Source organism: Pteropus medius, unplaced genomic scaffold (genome assembly GCF_902729225.1).
Source record: "Pteropus medius unplaced genomic scaffold, Ma_sr-lr_union100, whole genome shotgun sequence".
In the NCBI taxonomy this organism is placed as follows: domain Eukaryota; kingdom Metazoa; phylum Chordata; class Mammalia; order Chiroptera; family Pteropodidae; genus Pteropus; species Pteropus medius.
Window position 1 is genome coordinate 14038445 of NW_024340701.1, and position 22052 is coordinate 14060496.

General features: G+C 35.4%; 1 protein-coding gene and 1 pseudogene across 6 annotated transcripts in view; both read left to right on the forward strand.

Annotated features, from left to right (window-relative positions):
• Nucleotides 1-22052, forward strand: part of PATJ (PATJ crumbs cell polarity complex component) — a 287089-nt gene that overhangs the window by 81225 nt on the left and 183812 nt on the right. For all 6 annotated transcript variants that reach the window (XM_039887878.1, XM_039887926.1, XM_039887916.1 and 3 more), the window contains exons 19-22: nucleotides 3354-3470; nucleotides 5063-5458; nucleotides 9345-9468; nucleotides 14197-14371. In XM_039887878.1, the coding sequence (XP_039743812.1) occupies nucleotides 3354-3470; nucleotides 5063-5458; nucleotides 9345-9468; nucleotides 14197-14371 (812 nt within the window). The remainder of the gene's footprint in view (nucleotides 1-3353; nucleotides 3471-5062; nucleotides 5459-9344; nucleotides 9469-14196; nucleotides 14372-22052) is intronic.
• LOC120581393 (uncharacterized) lies at nucleotides 19054-19172 on the forward strand (annotated as a pseudogene).

The following is a 22052-nucleotide window of genomic DNA, read 5'->3' on the forward strand; positions in this document are numbered from 1 at the left end:
CCATCAAAGTGCCTTGTAACCTACCATCTAAACTCCTATACACTCCAGGCATCTTGAAGTAATCTTATTGCTAATCTCATGTACTGGGCCAGATCACTGTTTATGATCGAAGGCCACATTACAGTTATAGTGCTGTTGAGGTTCCCCAGTGCAAAAAATTACTTGATGATAATTTTCAAGAAGTATTAAAGTATTATTAAGTGCTTACTATATGTCAATCAGTATTTTAAGCCTTTTACAGGTATTAACTAATTTAATCCTCACAGAACTTTAAGAGATGGTTCTCTTATTACTCATATCACAGATGAGTCAGTCAAGGGACAGAGAGCTGAATAACTTATCCAAGGTGATATAACTAGTAAGGGGCAGAATTGGAATATAAACTCAACAAAGTGGCTTCAGACCCTGTGCTCTCAGCCACAATGTTATATATTTCTGTTTTAATTGTTGTCACTAGTATAGTTTGCATACAGCATGTCTGAAACAGCATGGTTACAGTAGAGTGTTGGACTGGATTTCAAGGAATCTGGGCTCCGTTTCTACCTTTGCTATGATTTAGTCTAGAGATTTTCAAACTCAGAGATATGTGCTTTATCTAAGAATCATCTGGGAGTTGGTTAAAATGCAGTTTCCCAAGTCTTAACCTCAGAGATTCTGACTTAGGGATTCTGATGTGCTGTTCAGGAATCTGCCCCTTCAGTGAGTCACCTCGTAATTCTAATGTATAATTTTATACTCTGAGAAACAATTGTACTCATAATTTGATGATAGGTGTACTACTTTTCATCTCTGAGCCTATTTTTTCATTTCTGAAAAGGCTGAATAAGACTAAAGAACTCCTAAGATCTTTCTTAACTCTAAAATTTTATTCTATGAAACATATTAACATACTATAAGTGTTCATATAGACAGATATGTTTATATACATAGGTACAGGTATAGATAGATTCATGTATTACATATGTATTTTGCAGAACATTGGAGAACATCAGCATGACCTTCATGTATTACTTTTTTATATTTCATTTATTATACATAAAGATGTCTGTATATTGTACCTGTCAGACACTTTAAATGTTTCAGAATGGAGCATAGCACATAGCTAGGTCAAGTTCCTGACTTTATTTTGCATATATTTGGTGTGTGGGTGTTGCCATAGCTAATATATACCATGAGATACCCAATTTGATTTTCGGACAAATTAAGGAAGGGAAATGTTGGTAGTCTTACAAGGACCTCATCTTCTTGGTATTTTTGGATTGTGGCAGGAACTTTGTCTAGATTTTCCCTGATGATTATTTGAACTGCCGGAGGAACTCATAAATTGTTTATGGCCTACAGGACTTAAACAGCATGATTTTACTTTGAAGCAGTTTAAGGAAGTCTCAGGCAGTGTGAGAAATGGAACAGTACGAACTGGGTATGGATTCCTGTGCTATTTCTGGCAGGGAGTAGAGATGTAGAAAGATTGAGACCTCGGAGCCTCACTTTTAGAAGATTTTAGAATGTAATGATTGTGAGATGGACCTTTGTCCAGGCTTCCCTGAGTGAGCAGAAGGCTGTCAGGATACTTGGGAGTGGGAGGCCAGTAAAGGGATGAAAGAAAGGTCACTTTCAAGACTTGAAAAATTCTTAGTGGAATTACCAGTTGTTAATTCCTTATTTAACATCTGGGTTCTTCTAGCAAAACTACTTGTGAGCTATAAATAGTGACGCATGGATCTTCTCCAAGTTCTCTGTCTTTCTTCTTCTTTCATGGTTCAGTTGGTGGCCACTTGTCTAACCCCCTAATATCTACTGAGCATTTACTCATTCTCAGCAGAAGTGAGGATAGAGTTTAAATAAAGAGGTCGAAAGTCAGGTCGCAGCAGAAAGGCTATAAATATAAACAGGAGAACAAAATGATTTTTTATTGAGTCTTGTATCATATAGATATATATTATCTACATAATATATTTATAGATATTATATAATCTTATAGTCTTATTTATTTAGATACATATTATGTATATAATAATTTTCATGTTAACCACAAATGTGACTTACCTTCTCTTATCTACAAAGTCCCCTCGGATGGACCAGATCCAAAAAAATGAATGGACTGACTTTAAAAACTGCATTTTATCTTCAGAACTAACAGAACAGAGCTGGCAATGGAGTTCTTTAGCCAGACAACTGTGGGTTTTTGCTTAGTTCTGTGATTTGCAAGGCTGTGTATTCTTTGACCGAGTTATTTAACCTTACCAGCTCCCACTTCCTCATCTACAAGATGGGAATTGCATGACACAGTAGTTGAGATCAGGCTCTAGAGCCAGACAGCTGGGGTTCAAATTTTGGGTGTGTAACTGACTAGTTATGTAACTTTGGGCAAATTACTGTGTCTCTTCCACTCTTCTATAAAATGAGATTAATAAGACCACCTACTTCTTAGAGTATATATTAATAATAAATAACATTTGAAGCGAAATCAGAGTATATTGATAAACATATTAAATGAATTGGTATATTTAAAGGGCTTAAACATGTGCCTGTTTGCTGTTATTCTTTATAAATATAAAATATAAAATCCTGACCTTACAGGATTATCGTAAAGATGACGCTGAGATAAAGCATATAAAAGTATTTACTGTAGATTGTGATATATACTTAGGACTTGATAAATAGTGGCTATGCTATTACCTGGGACTGATAGTGAGCTGTTCCTCTTCTGATGGACAGTGACTACACTGTACCATTGTTAAACATTTTGAATATCACCCTGTATATACTTATACATTTCTTAATAATAAGGTCCATTCCTGGGAAAGTGATTTTTTTCTTCAAGGAACACATAAAAAGAATAAAAAGTTTGAGAAGCTTTGACCTGAATATGGCTTTCTTTTTAATTATTAAAGGAAAAGCTTGTTCTAATAAAATAATGTGCATAAATTTTATTGTGTACTTGCACTTAATGGAAAAATAAGAATTAATCTAAAGAGAGCTTGAAACCAAAGTATTTTCTTGATTATCTTGATTATAAAAGTGTTTCTGTGGTTGCCAGAAGGTTGGGGGTGGGGAAATGGGTTAAGCAGGTCAAAAGGTACAAAATTCCAGTTATCTGGTAAATAAGTCCTTGGGATGTAGTGTATGACGTGGTGACTGTAGTTAACAGTAGTGTATTGTATATTTGAAAGTTGCAAATATTAACTCAATTTATTGTGGTAATGGATTAGCAATATATATATCAAATCATTATGTTGTATGCCTAAAACTAATATGTCAGTTATATCTCAGTCAAAAAAGAGCATCATGGTTGGCAAAAACATTTCAACTGTACTAAAAAGTTTAAAAATAAAAAATGCTTCTATTTTCAGGAAAATGATAAAGAGGAAGAAAGTTACATTTTGCATTCAAACACTAATGAAGACAAGACTGAAATTTCAGAAACAATTCATGATATAAATTCATCTTTAATACTTGAAGCCCCGAAGGTATTTAGTAAATTTATTTCCCCCATGAATGGTTTGCTGTGAGCTAAAGTTTCTGTGAAGAAGACGAAAGCTTATTCCTACTCCCTTAGCTAAATAGATAAAATTCAAATAATCCCCCTTCTTTGTTAATTTTTTTTATTTGAAATCTTTTTCCTCTTATATCACATTGCCTCCATAAATGACATTGGCCAAGTGTAAGTCATTTTCAGAGAACATACTTTCTTTTATACTAATATATTCTTAAAATTTTGAGTGTAGAACATATTTTTGAAAATAGACCTGTATTTAAAATGCTGTAGAAAATCCTGTACAAGAGAACTTCTTATTGAATACTTTCTAAAGAAAAGAGTTATTTAGTTCAACCTGACTTTATTTTAATTTTAGAAAGTATATTTTGAAGCATTTCCTTTTTTATTTTTAAAACAAATTGTGCTTATTTTGCTCTTTGCAGTTAGAGTATGGTTTTGCTTTACTTGTTGACAACTGTCTTTTGGTATTCTTTACATAATTTGTTGACAGTGTCTCAAACTGATATTAGTCCTATTATGTTCATTATATATATTTTTTGTGTAGACTTTTTTTGTTAAAATTTCATAACCGTATGATGTTCAAATATACCCTCTAATGCAACTTACAAAAAATTTTAACTAGTTTGCAGTATTTGGTATGCCCTATTAATTTAAAAGCTTCACCACAGTGATATTTAGCTGCAAGCGAGGAAGCAATGGAAAGGAATAAATTCATTTCAGGAATTTATACTTAATAATACTTAATAAATAGGATTTAAAATAGGAAATGTCACTGACCCCTTAGAGGGATTTGAGCCTCACTCCACCCAGCACCATGAGGTCCCTAAGAGTTAGGCCAAAGGCTCAGCGGATCCATATCATCCTCAGGCATTTTCTAGGAAGTCAACAAAGTTCTCACACATCTCTGACTTTTTAGCGTCACTTGAATGTACTTGATCTTCTGTTTAGTGAAATATAAACTAAGAGCATACTGTATTCATCCCTTTTTGTCATATTTTCAAAGCAGATGAAAACTATATTTTTTATTACATTATATATTATAAAATAATAGTACTCACTTTGAGACGTACTCCCCATATCTTTAGTGTATAAAGAATATATTTTGATCAAATTGCCATAATTTCTGAGTTACAGAAGCTTGAAACTCCTGACCTTTTAAGTCTTTGCTTTCTCAACTAATAGTAAAAAGTGTATTTTTGTACTAGTTTTTATATGAGATTCGTGGGTTAAATATTCAGTGTAGAAGTTTAACAAACTTCCTATTTCTGACTGAGAATTTTCAGGTGGTTAATGTGTAATGAATTTTTTTAGAATACTCATTCACCTTGCCAAGGGCAGATTTCTGTCTCTATTTTTTTGTTCATTCTTTTCCTGGATTGAGAGTTGTGTGGTAGTGAGCTTGTATCTCTCTTCATTTGTAATGGAAAGCGTTCATGTTATCTATGAATTGGCATATAATAATGTTGTTATAGTTATGTCAGGGGTTAATTTTTTAGTTAATGTGTGGAGTGCATCTTTAGGACAGGTGTAGTTTAATTTTTTGCAACTTTTTTTTTTTAACAGGGATTTAGAGATGAACCCTATTTTAAAGAAGAACTTGTGGATGAACCATTTCTAAATTTGGGGAAATCTTTCCAGTCCCAACAAAAAGAGATTGACAGCAGCAAAGAGGCCTGGGAAATGCATGAATTTCTGACTCCCAGAGTGCAGGAAATGGGTGAAGAAAGAGAAATGCTTGTTGATGAAGAATATGAGCTATATCAAGATTGCTTGCAGTCCATGGAGTTGTATCCCTCATCCCATGTTCAACAGGCTGCTCCTGTTGCATCCATGAAGGAAATTTACTTTCGTACCCAGTGGTTGCATGATAGTGAACCACCTGAGCCTCAAGAAGCAAGATCTGTGATGAGTGTATATTCCCAGGAGAAACAGCAATATGGCTATAGCACTGAAAACATGGTAAGGGTCTAGAACAGATCTTCTACACCCTCCCTGTTTCCTCCCCTCCCTATCCCAGTCTCTATGTCATGTAACTTTCAAAAAAACAAAATTTAATGAGTCTATTCATAGTTAATCTTTTTTCCAAGATGTACCATACAGTGTATTGCCGTAAGTAAAAACTCATCTTTTCTGTATTACACAACTTGCAGTTGGAGTCAGTAAGCTATGGTTGCCTTGCTACATAGTGGTTTTTTCCTTTAGCTTTTTAGTAATTGTTTTTCTCCTAATTACACATTTCAAGGAAGAGTTCTCTTACCATTTGTGATTTTTCCTCCCCTCAGGGAGACACAGCTTTATATTTCTCACATAGTGTATTCGTTAGGGAAGTCAAGGCAAATTGATTAAAGATATATTGTTGTTTATATCTTGTTCATCCATACTGTTCTCTGTATTACAAGATACTAAACAGAAAGTCACTGACCTCTAGAAAATTATCTTTACATTTATGATACTGCCTATTTGTGATACTTGGCAGGAAAGTGTTATATTCTAATAGTTTTGTGTTTACTATTAAATCACCAATAAACTTTACTTTTTATAAAATTAAAGTTAACTGGTCACCAGTTGGAATCTTTCTTTTGTTAAGGACATTTATTAGTGTTTTATTTTTCTTTGTTTATTTCCTGCCCCAAATTAAGTTCCAGGCAAATGAAAAGAAATGTATTATATAGGGATATAGAGTGATATGTTCAGCTGCAGTGTGGTGCTTCCCTCACTGGCAGCTTTCCTGCAGAGATGTACAAAGTGTACGTCCATCTGCCCTCTCATCGGGCAGTTAGAGCAGAGTTTTTTCTTTGCCTCTCTTAGACCTTTCCCTTCTGCCAATGCTTGTGGGTCCTTCTGCTATGCAAGGTGCTGTGCTTAATGTATTTATGGAACCTCAGAGGATTCCCTATAATAGAGGACTCTGGGCAGTCTAGCAGAGAACACATGTTTTGGGATTGTATAAATACCTTAATATGAAAATGCCTTTGACATTGGTGCTTTCTACCTTTGCCAGTCTCACTCCTATATAGGTAAGTGCTTGACCCCAAAACAGAATATTCAGTTATATGGAGGAAATTCTAATCACAGATTAGTGAAGATTCATAAATACTCCCTTATTGTGGCTTTCTTCTATAAAAAGAAAACTTTCTTTTACTCCAACATAAGGCGACCTGAAATCTAGGCCCATTTTAATATACATTTAGGAATATAGATGATATAAATGTATTTCACAGTATTTACTATATAAATTTAATTAAATGTTCATATTTGAAAACTTGTGTAATGGTAATTTTTGCCTATTCTCACATTTAATGACATAATTTTATTAAAATTATTTTAATGCATATTTAATGTCAATATCTACTAGTCACTTTTCGATCATTTAACATGGCTTTCCAACTATATGATCTTCATTTCCACCTATGTTGTTTGAGACCCATTAATTTTTGAATCCATACTGTCAGTCTAAATTCTATCCTGATCTCAAATACTCATTTGCATAACATTAGGTTTTTAAAAAATTTCTCTTGTAAGTTTATATTGACGATCTTCACGTTGTAACCACTTACTCTATTGTTTGTTAAAGCACTCTTTAACAAGCTTATTTATAACAACATTCAAAGCTCACAATTTGAAGGACATGCATCCTAATTACCCAATCTGTGTAAAATTTCCTAGCTTTCTAATATGTGAGGTAACCTCTATCTGCTCCCTAAACTGGTATGGATTCAGATTGTTTCACCCCTAATGTGTCTTGCCTAAACAAGGGTGGCATTGCTTCTCTATTTTTAATTGTGGTAAAATATATAACATAAAGTTGATCATTTTAAATATTTTTAGGCTTGCAGTTCCAGTTGCATTAAATACAATTACATTATTGTGCAACCATTACCACCGTCTATCTCCAGAACTTTTATTTAGTAAACTGAAACTCTGTACCCACTAAACAATAACTGCCTATTCTCTTAGAACCAACCACAATTCTACTTTCTGTCTAAGAATTTGACTACTCTAGGTGTTTCATGTAAGTAGAATCATGTTTATACTTTTGTGTCTGGCTTATTTCACTTGGCATGATGTCTTCAAGGTTCATCCATGTTGAATTCCCTTCCTTTTTAAGGCTGATTAATATTTCATTGTATGTATATACTGCATTTTGTTTACCTTTTATCAATTGATGGACATCTGGGTTGTTTCTATCTTTGGCTTTTGTGAGTAATGCTTCTATAAACATTGGTACCCAAATATCTGTTCAAATACCCAAATTTTGGGGGTATATTCCCAGAATTGAAATTGTTAATCATACGGTAATGTTATGTTAAATTTTTAAGGAACCACCATACTGTTTTCCACAGCAACTGCACCATTTTACATTCCTACTAGCTGTATACAAGTTTTCCAATTTTTCCACATGCTCACCAAAACTTGTTTTCTGTTTTTTTTTTCTTTTTAAATAGGTGTGAAGTAATATCTCATTGTGGTTTTGATTTGCATTTTCCTCATTATTAGTGATGTTGAGCAACTTTCCATGTGCTTATTGACCATCTTCAAATATTCTTTGCAGAAATGTCTGTTCAAGTCTTTTGCTTATTTTTTAAAGGTCTTATTCTTGTTGCCTGAGGATTATTTACCTGAAAATAATGGTATATTATTTTCTTCTCTATTTGGAAAAAAACCTGAATTCATTTTTCTAAAGGTCTAACCCCTCATACTCACTGTATTGAAATCTCAGATTCAGGTATCAATTCTCTTGTTCCTCAGTTACATAATTGCCATTAATGTTTTTTTAAATGTCCAAATAGTCCAAAAATTGCTGTGCAATTTTTTCTTTTTAAGTATTCGTTGCCTACTTTCTCCTCCCTACTTCCTTCTCTAATAAGTTCTCATTTATTTTATTCTAGGCAACTAAGTAGTCATATCTCCTTTCTACTTCTATCTAATATTTGAGTTGAATTCTATGTTCTGTAGGCTCCATGAGGTATCTGAGATAGTAATATACTTAGTATATTCATAATCTGGAAAAATCTAGCAGTATTTGGTACATCGGTTTATGGGAAGTTATCTTACCTTTGAAGTCTGTCCAATATAACTTAATTTTAAAAAATAGACTATTGTAAAAGATGTAATTCACATTTTTGTTTTGAACAACCTAAATTTCCAACAATAGAGAACAATATAGTGCTATTCACCCCAGTTGAATCAAGATATATCCCTATGGTGGCCATAATATTATCATTTAATTTTATGCCTATAAAAGTTTTTAAAATATAATAAAATACTTCAGTGAAAATTGTATGTTCTGAAAGATTTTAACTTTGGAAAATCATGAAAGATGTGAAAAGGAGATCGAGAAAAAAATATAAGTTACTGACTGTGCTTATCTTTGGCTTTAAGTTTGGGTAATTGGGTGTTCACCAAGCAAATGAGAGTGCTAGGAAAGGCATAGCAAAAGTCTAGAGCTATGAAAATTTACCAGGTATTTTGGGATCACCTATTTAAATGGTGATCCAACATGATCTAGGAGGTAGTGTGTATCAACCATCAACCTTGCTTGAATTAATAGATCTTTCTATGCCTCTACTTTGGTAAATGTTTATTTAAATCTACTTATTAATGTTTAGAAAACAAATTTGTTAAAAAATCCAGTGTTTGGAAAAAACAGGTTTTACCAGCCTGCACTCGTAGATTTTAAGTTACCAGCATTTGTAACTGCTTACCACAATATAAACTGTTATAAAAGAAGGTCTGTTTGCAAGGCCAGTTTTCCACTATCATCATTATCTGGTTTGAACAATTTTACAGTGTTTCACGTTTTATCATAAAGTACTAATGCATTTCTGTTTTTCTTCCTCTCAAGATGAAAGAAAATTTTGGCATCGATTCCCTACCCTCTATACCCTCAACTGAAGGAAACAGTCAACAAGGCAGATTTGATGATCTGGAAAATCTTAATTCATTAACAAAAAGCAGTCTGGAGTTAGGTTTGTGGGGTTTTTTTTCTCATAAACACAAATTACATTTTGCTCTTTCAGGTTTATTTTTGTATGTGATGAATTTTACTGTCACATTTTCATTCATTATGATGTTTTTAATTTAAATCTTATTAATCTGCTTCAAAATATCTGCAAGAATAACATGGCTCATATTTTAACTTAGAACTTTCAGGTTCTGTTTTCTGAGAACATTTTCTCTGCCTCATTTTGCTTTTTATTAGCAGTATGGATTAAAACTAAACCTAGTACCTTAGGCTGAATCTGAAATAAGTCTCTACTAATATATATTAAAATCTCTGATGCTGTTAAGTGATATTGTTAGCTCATTGAATGGGGTTGTTAAATATTAATAAAGAGAGGCATATTTTAAACATTTATGAAACATTTTTATAGTCATATATTACAGTCAATTTTGGTGCATTAATAACTTAGTTTCCATTAAAGAATCCTGAAAGTGTCATGCCTCTCTCTGCTTCCCCCCAGTATTGATTCTTATGTATTTTTGAAAACTCGACTTTAAAAAATAATTTTTCTTCAACAATGAAACATCAAATGTTGTAATATTAGGATCCCTAGGTAAGACCATTAGGTTCTTTCATTTACTGGGATTTATGGAGTCATTGTTCAGGATTTATGCTGTCCTTCACCTGTTATGACTCTACTTATAAGAAAAGTCTTTCTTTGTGGGCAATTCTTGTGTTGTATGGTAATATGTTGTAAGGGGAGAGAAAGAACTATAGAAAATTGTATAACAATTTTTTGTGAATTCAGCATTCTGTTAAGTCAAGTCCAAATCTTTAATGGTAAAGATTGAAGACATCTATAAGTCGATAGCTATCGTCAATTCTCTATGGGTCAAAAGAGTTCATTTTAAATATCTAAGATTAGATGAGTCTATTTGGTTTTTCATGATGTATCTGATTATGACTAGGAAAAAAATGGAACTTTTCCTGCCAAAACTGTCCCAGTATACTGATTTTAAAATTCAGCACAATTTTCTGTAGTCTTTATTTGGAGAAGATTTACAGCACAAATGAATAAATAAATAAATAGACCATATCTGTTTGATTACCACTGATACTTCGTAGCAAAGTGAGTACTATTTTGGACTTGATAATTTTTTATTGCGGAGGGTTTAACTGTGCATTATAGGATGTTTAGCAACTTCTCTGCCTTCTAACCCTAGATGCCAGTGGTACTCTTATCCCTAGTCATGATCAAAATCAAAATATCTTTAGACATTGCCAGATATCCTCTAGGCGGCAAAATTGCCCCTGGTTAGGAACTGTGCATGCTTTATACAGTCAGGACTGAAGGGAACAGACTAGATTTATGGAGTAGGTGTTCGTGGGGAGGGGCAGTGGAGTTGGGAAAAATATAAGGAAAGAGATAGTCTTAAGGGATGATCTAGCCCCACATGAGCTCTGCCCTGCATATCATCTAGGTGACTTCAAGGTTAGTTCTTTCGCCTTCTGCTGCCTGTGTGAGGTTTCCTAGGGCTGTTGTAACAAATTGTCACAAACTTGTTGGCTTAAAACAACAGAAATTAATTCTCTAATTGTTCTGGAGGCCAGAATTCCTAAATCAAAGTGCTGTGCTACCTCTGAACTTTCTAGGGAAGAATCTGTTCTTTGCTTCTTCCAGCTTCTGGTGGCTCCCCATTGGCTTGTGGCTGCATCACTTCTTCTCTTCTTCCTATCTGGCTTTTCTTCTGTTAGTTATGGAGTAGGACATCTGTCATTAGATTTAGGTCTCATACAGGTAATCCATGATGATCTCATCTCAAGACACTTAATTATATTTTTTTCCAAATAAAGTCACATTCATAAGTCCTATGGCATGGATGTATCTTTTAGGGGGGCCACCAATCAACCCACTACACTGCTTTAATCGAATACTTTGCAAGGCCTTGGGAATTTATTTTCAGAGATTATAGCTTTGAGGAATGAAGCTAAACTTATATATCTTAAACCTGTCCTCACTAGAAAAGCATTCATAACCACATGCTTTTAGGACAATTTTTTGAGAGCCTCCGGAAAGCATGCTGTGTGGCAGGCATGAGTATTTGGATTGGTGCTGAGCATGGGTGGGCTGAGAAATTACTGATACATGGTCAGTACAGATTTCAGCAGCATACATATTGAGTTAATGCTACTCAAAATTTCATTTTGCTCTCGAGAGCCCTGTCAAGCGAGAGGCAGACTGTTTCAGTCCCAGAACACTTAGCACCAAGCATTTAGCCTACTGTGTTCCCAGGCAAACCCTCAGGCTTTTCTAAGCCTCTCCATTTCCTCAACTGTAAAATGGAGGATTTGGGCTAAGTGTTCTCTAAGGCTTCTTACAAATTTGTAGCTCTTTGACCGCTTTTTAGTAACAGACAATTTTAGTATTATCTGTGAACAATTAATTTAAAAATTATTTTTGAGAATCTGTGTGTAAAGGGCTATTCTTGACCCTGTGCTTCAATCCAAAATTATGTATCCTCAATGAGCCTCTATTCCTCATGAGCTGTGAAATAAATTTACAACTTAGCATAATTAATAATATAAAGCATACTAGATAAATTTAAAATCAATAATACATTTAGTGTTACAAAATTTCAGAAGATTTTAGACAGAAAGCAGTTCCTTTTCTCATTCTTTGGCTGCTGCTGCCTGGAGTGTGTCCCAGTGAACCCTTAAGTGAATTTCTGTCATTGCACCCAAGAGTCAGGCACACACACTCATTTGCATGCCAGTCTTGTACTATAAACTTACAAACTAACCTTCTGGAGGGCAAGGCTTATCTCTGATTATGTTACCATAGAAGGCGCTCAAGTAATATTTGTTGAATGAGAAAGTGACATGCCGCTCATGTGTGGTTATTCAACAGCATATCAATTCCCCTTTCCCCCCAGTTGCTAAGTTGTACAGTAACCCAATCTCCTCTCTACTCAGATTCTTACTGCTTTGTTTTGTTGACCATTGTATTCTTGCACTTCACCAAGTGTAAACCTTTTGAACATTTTCCCCATTCCTCTTCTGTAAGCATTACCTTCCATTTACCCAGAACATTTTTTTTTTCAAGTTCCCTGTTTTTCTAACCTTTGTGCTCCTGTATGGCCATTACCTAACCACAGTGCAGGCCCTTGAGAACTTGATTTGTTTTATGGGCTCCTGGATACTGTGGTGCAGTTGGTGAGCAGCTCTGTAATGCGAAACTGTGTCAAGCACTGTGAGAGATAAAAACGTGTGCCTGAGCACCAGCAAGGGCCATGAAGGAGGAGCAGAGGAAAGGGAATGGGCAACCTTTGTGTGGAGCAGGGAATGCAGTTTTAAACTGCAGCGACCTGTGAAACCCAATGCCATATTTTAATAGGCTGCTTTTACCAGCATCGCTGAGTGGGAAATAGCTCTGCAAATTGAGCTGGTTTTCTGTTTTTGAAACTCTGATTTTAGGCCATTCTGGCCAGAATCTCAGTCTCACCCCAGGTCCCTCCTCAGTGGGGCAGAAGCAGACATAGAACAGAGCTAGAACAGTGGGACAGTGATATAGATTTGACTGCTTTGCAAGTCAAATGTTGGCCCCAGTGGATGGGACAAAGAGTGCACGGGGATGGGGAAAAGGCAACAAAGACTCCCATCAAAGCCACCTGAGCATCAGTTATCTTCACCCCCTCAGATTCTTTTGCGTCGCCAACTGATGAGATCTTGATTCTAATGTTTCTAGACAAGATAAAAAGCAAAAGTACTAATGATTTTATTAGAAAATTTGTTCAAAATAAAGAAATGGAGAGTTTAAGTGATGCTTATGGAAAAAGTTTTAGAAGACTAACCGTATCTGTTAGAGTTTATTTCTAATTTTCTGATAAGCCAGATCTCTAAAATATATTATAAATATATGGATTTAGGGGAGGCATTTGATGCACAATTCATCATATTTGTATAACATGATAAAGAAGGATTGGGTAGGAATTTATAGTGGATGGGATATAATGGATACCGCGGTATATCTAAGAGTGATTAATGGATTCATGCCAACATGGGTGCAGGTCTCTAAACGTGTACCGTAGGACTCCATGCCCAGCTCTGCCTTAATTATTCTTTTTTTCAGTAAATGGGAAAATGACACAGATGGCACATCAGGTAAATTTGCACATTCTAATTGGCAAAATTCCTTAGACTGTGTTCCCCCATCTATAAAATAAGGTTGTTAGTATCTTTTCTCCCTACCTCATAGTTCAATATGAAAATTAAATAAGGTAACAAATGTAGAAGAGTTCTGGAATTTATAAACAAAGCTCCTTTAAAAATGCAAGTTTTTAATTTGGTTATTTGTTATTCTGTTGAATTATTTTTTAAAATCTGTGAAATGTTGGAGCGCCTGTAATTGAGACAGCCTAGGTCGATAGAGGAAATTTTGTAGTAAGAATACGATCATAGAGGATTCTTTTGATAAAATATTTATATTGCTGAAATGTTGTCTTTTCAGTGAGGCCATACTCAAAGTTATAACTCTTTTCTATAATCAATCCCTATCCTACTTCCTTGCTTTATTTTCGACCATAGGACTTGTCACCATCTGACGTATTAAATATTTTACTTATTTAGTTTAATATAAATAAATCTTTTACCTGGAAGGGGCCTGCCCACAGTAGAAGCTTGTAATTGTTTGTTGAATGAAGGAAGGATGAATGAAAGCATCTCGTGATCACTGTCATCTGGGTTTGCTCTTTAGGCATGATGATGCCAGACGAAGTCCAAAGTCCTGGCTTGCATGTGGAACTTCCTCCTATGGCCCAGAGAAGGGAGCAAGAAGATTTGCCCTTATACCAACTCCCCAGGACCCGAGTTGTTTCCAGGACCTCGGCATACACAGGAATGTGTTCTTCTAGATATGCCACTGATGCATAGTATGATATCTTTGCTTTTTTTCTTTTACATGATAAAATAATTCTTTTTGCTTCTATTAAAAAAACCAAACAAATAGATATGATTATGGTGGAACATTTGGAAAATACTGAAAATTGTTATGAATAAAATCCACTATATTAGATAATTACTATGAGAATTTCACATATATAAAATTGTACCATATATACAATTTTGTATTCTTGCAGTTGTGTGCAAAATGAATTACATAATTTGCTTAGAAAACGGGAGGTTAATTACGAGTTTATCTTAACAGTTTAAGCAAGAAGTGCTAAAGGACAGGAGAGAATCTATAGGAATTGGTAACTGATAACATGTTGGGAGTGAGAGGGAATAGTTTAGGATGACTTGTATTTTCAGACTGGGAAACTAAATGGATAGCGGGACCATTAATTCTTTGACATAAGATTATAAGAGCATAAAAGGTTGGAAGGGAAAATAACAAGTTCAATTTGAGACATGTGGAGGGTTCAGGTGAACATAGGACAATAAAATGAAGTGGAGTCAGTTAGATACATGGTTCTGGAGATGAACGATGAAGTCTACCCTTACATGGATAATTGGGAGCAAGAAATGTGAAACTCCTGGACTTGAGTAGTCATCCAGGGGAAGCTCAAGTAATAAAAAGAGCATAGGGCCAAAATTGGAGACCTGCAAAGCAGCAATATTAAAGGTGTGAATGGAAGAATAGTATAGTGAAGTGGAATGAACAAAAGTTAAAAGGACATTGATGAACTAGAGATTGACATAGAAACTAAGGGAAGAGAGCATTTTAACAAAAAGATCATTACAGACTATAGTCGCATGCTGCAGAGAGGTCAAGGTAAATAAAATGAGAAAATGTTCATGAGGCTTGGCCACATGGCCCATGGTGAGCACAGAACACTTTCGTTAGTGTGGAAATCAGAGAGTAATGGGTTAAAAAATTGAACAAAAGGTCAGAAATTGGACGTAGAGCAGACTAATATTTTGAGAGTCCTGATCACAAAAAGAGGCAGGTAGAATGCATGTTACCTAGACAACTGGAAGGTATTATTAGATTGAGACAAGGGGGATTTATATATGTATACATACACACATATACATGTGGGTGTATGTGTACCTTTCTGTGAAGTATCCAGAAAAGGAATATGTAGATGCCAGAAAGGGTGTAATTAAACATAGTCCTTAGAGAAGGTGGAGGGAGAGGAGGACGTTGCCCACCTAGAGAGATTAACCTTTGACAGTTTGATGGGAGGAAGTTCACCTCCTCCACCGAGACAGATGCCAGAGATGAAAGGAAAGGAAGAGCACAGGCACTGTTTGTAACTATGGGCAGGAATCCAAAGTAATTTTTGCCCAGTAACCTTGATTTTTTTTTTTCCTCTGTCATTTAGGATAAAAAGCTATTTACTAAAAGTGATGGGGTGCCAATAAAAGTGGGCATTAAAAGGAGAGGTGTCAGAGTAGAGATTAACTTTCGAACAAGGGTAAACAGTAATGGCTTAGTGGTGGAAGGAAATTTAGAAAAATATTGACCCCTTTTTCCATCTTCCCGGGGAATGAGAGAATGAGCACCACCCACTTGAGTGTAGTATCCGTGGTAGAGAACCAGAGCTGTTGAGAAAAAAGAGGAGGTTGTGAGAATATTCAGTGAAGAGGTTAGGGTGTGGAGTAGTTTCTTTACAGTTCAAGGAGATTCTACGAAGTGTGATGGGTAGTTTGACTGGGCGGGCCTTAGGGGCGCTATGTCTGAAGGAGAAACCGGAACTTCTTAGGGCTATGAGTACAGGAGAGGAAAAGCGAAAAGAGGAGTTGGAGGTATTGGCAAAGCATAACAGGGATGAGCGTGATAGGATGGGATTAACTGGCCCTAATGTATTTATTAAAACCTTAATTCAAGAATGATTTTGTGTTAGTATATGATATCAACACAAAATGATATCATCTTCTGTTCAGCTACCTGAGGCCTTCGCCTACAGTTTTAGATAGAAACTTCATCTGTGCTTTTGCATAGCTCATGTCTGAGTGGAAAGGAAAGACAGACAGACCTAACTGTTTGGAGAAGACTGGTGGCTTTTCACTTAGCAGAACTGGACCAGTGTTCAAAAGGGGAGGTGCTGACAGGCCCTGTGTCCTAGAGTCCGAACCAGTTCCCGGAGAAACAGACAGTGTTAAACAAGCAATGGATTTGTTTCTTTAGGAGAGATGCCTGGAAGTCGAAATACTAGAAGAGTTAGGAATATATTTTGTGACTTTTTATGTGGTCAAATTACTTTTCAAATGAGACACCTTTGTGTTTTAAATTTCCCTTGTGCTTAATGTTAATAATTGAATCTGGCTGAAGAATTCAGAAAGGGGGCTTCTCTAAAGCTGTAGAACTCTTAACTGTAGAATTGGAAAAGATCACAACAAATTTCCAAGCCCACCCCCTCCTTCCTCCTACAGAGGACATATCAGTTTTGTCTTACTCAATTCTCCCAGCTTCAGAGAGGGAAGATAGTCTTTACTCTTATCCCATTGCTTTTTCTCCTAAAGTGGGTGCTTCAACAAGCTGATTTCTTATGCAGGCATAAGCATTTAAGGGCTCCAATCTAACTTCGTCTTGGGAGATCAGTCTTGCAAAATGAAAGTTGTTATTTTGGCTCACTCTCATAAATTCAGGATATATTTAAATCTCAGCAGGTTCCAGGAGAGTTCCTGTAAATCATATAACCCCATTTAATCTTTTAGAGTATGCCCCATAAAGTTAGGGTCATAGGTGACTATTTATGGCCGCTCAGGAGCCTTCCTGAGTAATGCATAGATTCTTTTGGAATACAGTCCTTGAGATCATCCGAGTGTCACAAAGTGCTAAAAGTTATTTTAGAGTTTCTTCTTTGCATTAGTGTTAGTGTAGACCCAGCAGTGTTAGTTAATATGCACTGTGGTTTTATATCAAGCCAAATTCTATGTTTGGAGGCAGGAATAGTATTAAGAGGTCATGTGCACCTTAAAATTGAAGCTCTCTAGGAAGGGGATTGTAGGCAGGCAGGGTAGGATAACTCTAGAAGGAATCCGAGTGATTTTGTTCCAAGTATTCTTCTTCTTCATAAGGTCACTGGGATCATGTCTTCAGAACTCAACTGGCTTTAGTCTTTTTCTAATTCATCTCTGTCATCATCTGCTGCCTAATAACGTGGGGGCCCATAATGGGAGACATGCATGTTTTTCAGACTAATAGCATATCTGCAGTATAGATATATTGTGGGTGCTATTTCCTCTGTATTTATAACTACATGACCCTGAGAAGGTTTCTCTCATGTCTGCATTTCCTCACTTATAAAGTAGGTGGTTCTACAGAATAAATGAATGAATATAAAGGGCTTTATAGAAAGCCTCGAACATAGTAAATGTTTAATGGAAGGTTGGCAGTGATGCTAGATGACAGTGATAGACTCATGGGCCCTGAGGTGTATCTGAGGGAATATTCATTGTTGCTGAGTTTTTAAAAAACACTCCAAGAGATTGTAGGGTTTTTTGTTCGTTTTTGTAATGAAACAGGATCAACTCACAGTAAGTTAAATAAGCTGTCAGAGACTAAAGCCTTGGTAGGAGGATGAACTTGAGATGAAAAAAATATTTAAAATTAAAAAAAAAAGTGTTGTAGGTATAATAGGATATAAATGAAAAGAAATACTTTCACATGTTAGATAATTTGTTAGGCATATCGGAGGTAGAAGAGGAGGCAGGGTGTCATAGTTGGGGAAAGGATTAAATGAGTTAATGTTATATTTTGAGCTCCCAATACAGTGCCTGGCATTTAGTGCCTTCTAAATAAATGATGGATATCTAATAGGTTTTCCTTTGAGATAAACTGCCAAAAATTATGTGTAAATTCAGAACATTAGTAGGAGGCTGAGGATAACGGAAAAATAAATATGTGCATTTGAGAGAGGACTCCTCTGGAATGTTTCAGTTGGGAGGGAAAAAGGGAGGTATGCGGTATAAGTGTGTTGCAGCTATTGTCCACATTGCAGGTGAAGACAAATGTGAAATTAGGACAGGAGGTACATAGGAATATTACACCAGTGCCTTCGAGACTATAATTAGATCTTTGATTACTGATTCAGACTATACAGAAGAGCGAAAGAGAAGTAAAGCTGACCTAAAGAAACAAGTTATGCTTTATGGCTTGAACACAATTTTACATATTATTGAAATGCACAAATTTTAAGGAACAGTTTCCTTAATTTTGATAAAGGTATACATTCATGTTACCAACACTCCAATCAAGGTACAGAACGTTTCTATCACCCCAGAAATTTCCCCTTGCCCTTGGCAGTGTCTGGCCCCAGGCAACTACTAATGTGACTTCTGATACTGTAAATTATTTTTCCTATTCTACAACTCATGTAAATGTAATCATACAGTGAGTACTTTTTGTATCTGTCTCCTTTCGCTCAACACCATGTCTATATCATTCTAAGCATTAATGTAAGAGAATGTTTCATTCTTTATGTATACTAGTATCAGGTAATAATTTGCTTTGAAACCTTAAAGTCATAGTGTAACATCTGTATAAGTAACTTTACTAGTTTGGAAAACACTAGTGCCCATTCTTCCTGGTTTTGAACACTCAATATGTCCTGTGGTGTGTGACAGAAAATTGCCACGTAGAATCTAATTTAAAGAGGTAAAAGAGGTCTACGGCCATGCCACCCTGAACAAGCCCGATCCCGTCTGATCTCGGAAACTAAGCAGGGTCGGGCGCAGTTAGTACTTGGATGGGAGACCACCTAGGAAGACCAAGTGCTGTAGGCGTAAAAAATAAAAAAATAAGGGATTGTTAGCTGACAAAGTCCTTGCAATCTGTGAGGTCAACCAAGGGTTGCCTCACCTAAAAAAAAAAAGTTAAAAGAGATAATCGAGATAACTTAGTCATAACCAGAATTCTTCCTGCTTACATTATTTTAGGGTGTGAGTTTACTTGACTCTCATATGGCTTAGTATGTAGAAATTTTATATGAAAAAAGATAATATTGAAAAGGAGAGGTCACCTTGGCTATCTGGATTCATCTGATTTTTATATGATGTTGAAGTTTTTATTTGCAAAGAGATTGTATATCATGAGCAAGTCTTACTATTAATAACTACCTGTTCACTAATGAGGCATTCCATCTTTCTTCCCAGATCTGTAAAGAATGATAACTCTGGGCATTTGTAAAAAGGTCTAAAATAAAAAGCATTGTTTTTATTGGATGATTAATTCCTTTGAGAGAAAACTGCTTATGAAACTGGTGAAATGTAAGAGGCAAATTTTGATTATTTTAAGATTTGAGATTCTAACTGATTCAGCTGTTGACCGTGTTTAATCACAGTACAACTTATAAAATTTGAAGTTGGAAATCCCTTGTTGAAGTTTTAAATATGTTTGTGAAAATTTACATTTTAATATGTGCAGTAAAAATATCTTACTTTCTCAGTTAAATTTTATTTTGGGTTAAAAGGTGTATGCATTCATCAATGTAAAGTGACTACATTAGTTTGTATAGTTGTTCATCTCCTGTGACTGTATTTCCAAAAGTAATCATGCTATTTGGATAAACTTTTGCAAGTTTTATCTCCTGTTAGAAAAAATAATCTGATTAAAATATGTGTACACCAACTTCTTGAAGAAAGATCATATGCTTTGAAAAAGTCAGTGAGTCTTTTCAACAAAGTAACCTTTTCATTACATACTTTATCTAAAATTTTTGATATTCTAGATAGAGTGCCCCAACCCGTCCCCCTTTAGTTTGTATGTAAAAGCTAGCAGTTTAGGATATTTTTGATTTTTATTTTTATTTTTAATAGACAAAGTAGTAGTTTATACTAATATGAAAGCTTGGCTTCAATTCTATTTTAGTTTTTTTTTAAGTGCAGAATTTAATTCCCATAATGATAGTATACATGTACCATGATAAAAATGTGTATGTGGTTTTTTTTTTCCCCCTAATGCCTACTTTGAACTGGTTTTGCTCACAACACCTCTGACACCAAATGTGTGAGTTTTTCTCTCCACTAACAACCAATTCTCTGATTCTCTGGACACTAATTGGGTATCCTACAATTCAGTTCCATTCCGACACTAAACTACTTGGTTAGTGCAGACCTCACAGGGTAAGGGTTCAGACCCTTTCCTCAGGTTCGCAAGGATAACTGACAGAACTTAGGATACAACTTGAGAATAGCCAAGTGGAAGAGAGGGCAAGGTATTAAGGGGAAGATGCACACAGCTTCCATGTCTTCTCAGGGCACATCTCCCTCCCAGTACCTTGATGTGTTTTCCAGCCCGGAGGCTCTTCAAACCCTAAAAGGGGTTTTTATGAAAGTTCCATTACATAGGAATGATTGATTACATCATTGGTCACTGGTGAATGATCTCAATCTCTAGCCCCTCTCCCCTTCCAAAAGTGAGACTGAAAGTTCTAACTCTAATTACCTGATTATTTCTCTGGCAGCAGCACCCATCCTCAAGCTATCTAAGGTCCTCCAGGTATGGTTGAAAGGAGCTTGTGATTAATAACCAGAGATGTTCCTATCACCCATACCACTCAGGAAATTCTTAGGATTTTAGAAGTTCTATGTCAGGAACCAGGACAAACAACTAATATTTATTTTAGAAGTTCTATGTCAGGAACCAGGACAAACAACTAATATAAAAACTAATATTTATAGATATTAGTTTTTAGTTTTTAATCTTTAATATTTATTTTAAAGGGATTTCTAAAATACGGTAGAGCATGAGGATATTCCTTGCAATAATGTCCATACTCCAGAAAACAGGATATAATCTAAATGAATCATATTTGGGATAGCAGATAAATTACATCAATACTACAGACTATTAAGATGCTATTAAATAAAAAATGATGAAGATTATGATAATATGTGGGGGAAATTTTGATACCAAAAGTAAAATAATTGCAAAGGAAATGAATATTGGTTGAGCCTCAGTTAAATGCCAGTCTTATTTAATCTTTGTTATTATTATATAGGGTAATCAAAACAAAAGTTTATGCTATGATTACAACTATCCAATGAACATATATGCACACGTGCAGAAAATAATGTGACATGATAAAGTGAAATCATGGTGGAATCATGGCTGTAACATTTAGGGGTTGCATTTGGAGGCTCATAAACAGAACTCCCCATACACACTTAGTGTGGCTTAACCAAACAGGGACTTAATTTTTTCCTTATAAAAAGTCCTGAAGAAGGTGGTCTGTCAGGGTCTTAAACACGTTCTTCCTTTCTGCTCTGCTGTCTTTAATATATTGATTTAGTCCTTATTGTTTCCTCATGATTTTAAGATGGATGCTTCACCACCAATATCATCTGTGCCTTGTAGGCAAGGAGAAGGGGAAGGGCATAGAGCAAAAGGCTCCTGCCAACTGATTCACCCTCCATTTTAATGAGTTTTCCTGGAAATCTCATCTAGGGGCTTTTGCCTCCATATCACCGATCAGAACTATGGCACACAGTTACTGTTAGCTGAAAGGAGGTCCAGAAAATATTATTTTTTTAGAGCTGGGCGTAGTGCCACCTGGAATAAAAGAGGGGTTCTGTTGGGAGAGAGGACATTAGATAAGTAAACAGCAAATATCTGCCAAGCTGTTTTTTCCCTAATGCTATGATGCTTTTAATCATAAAAAATAG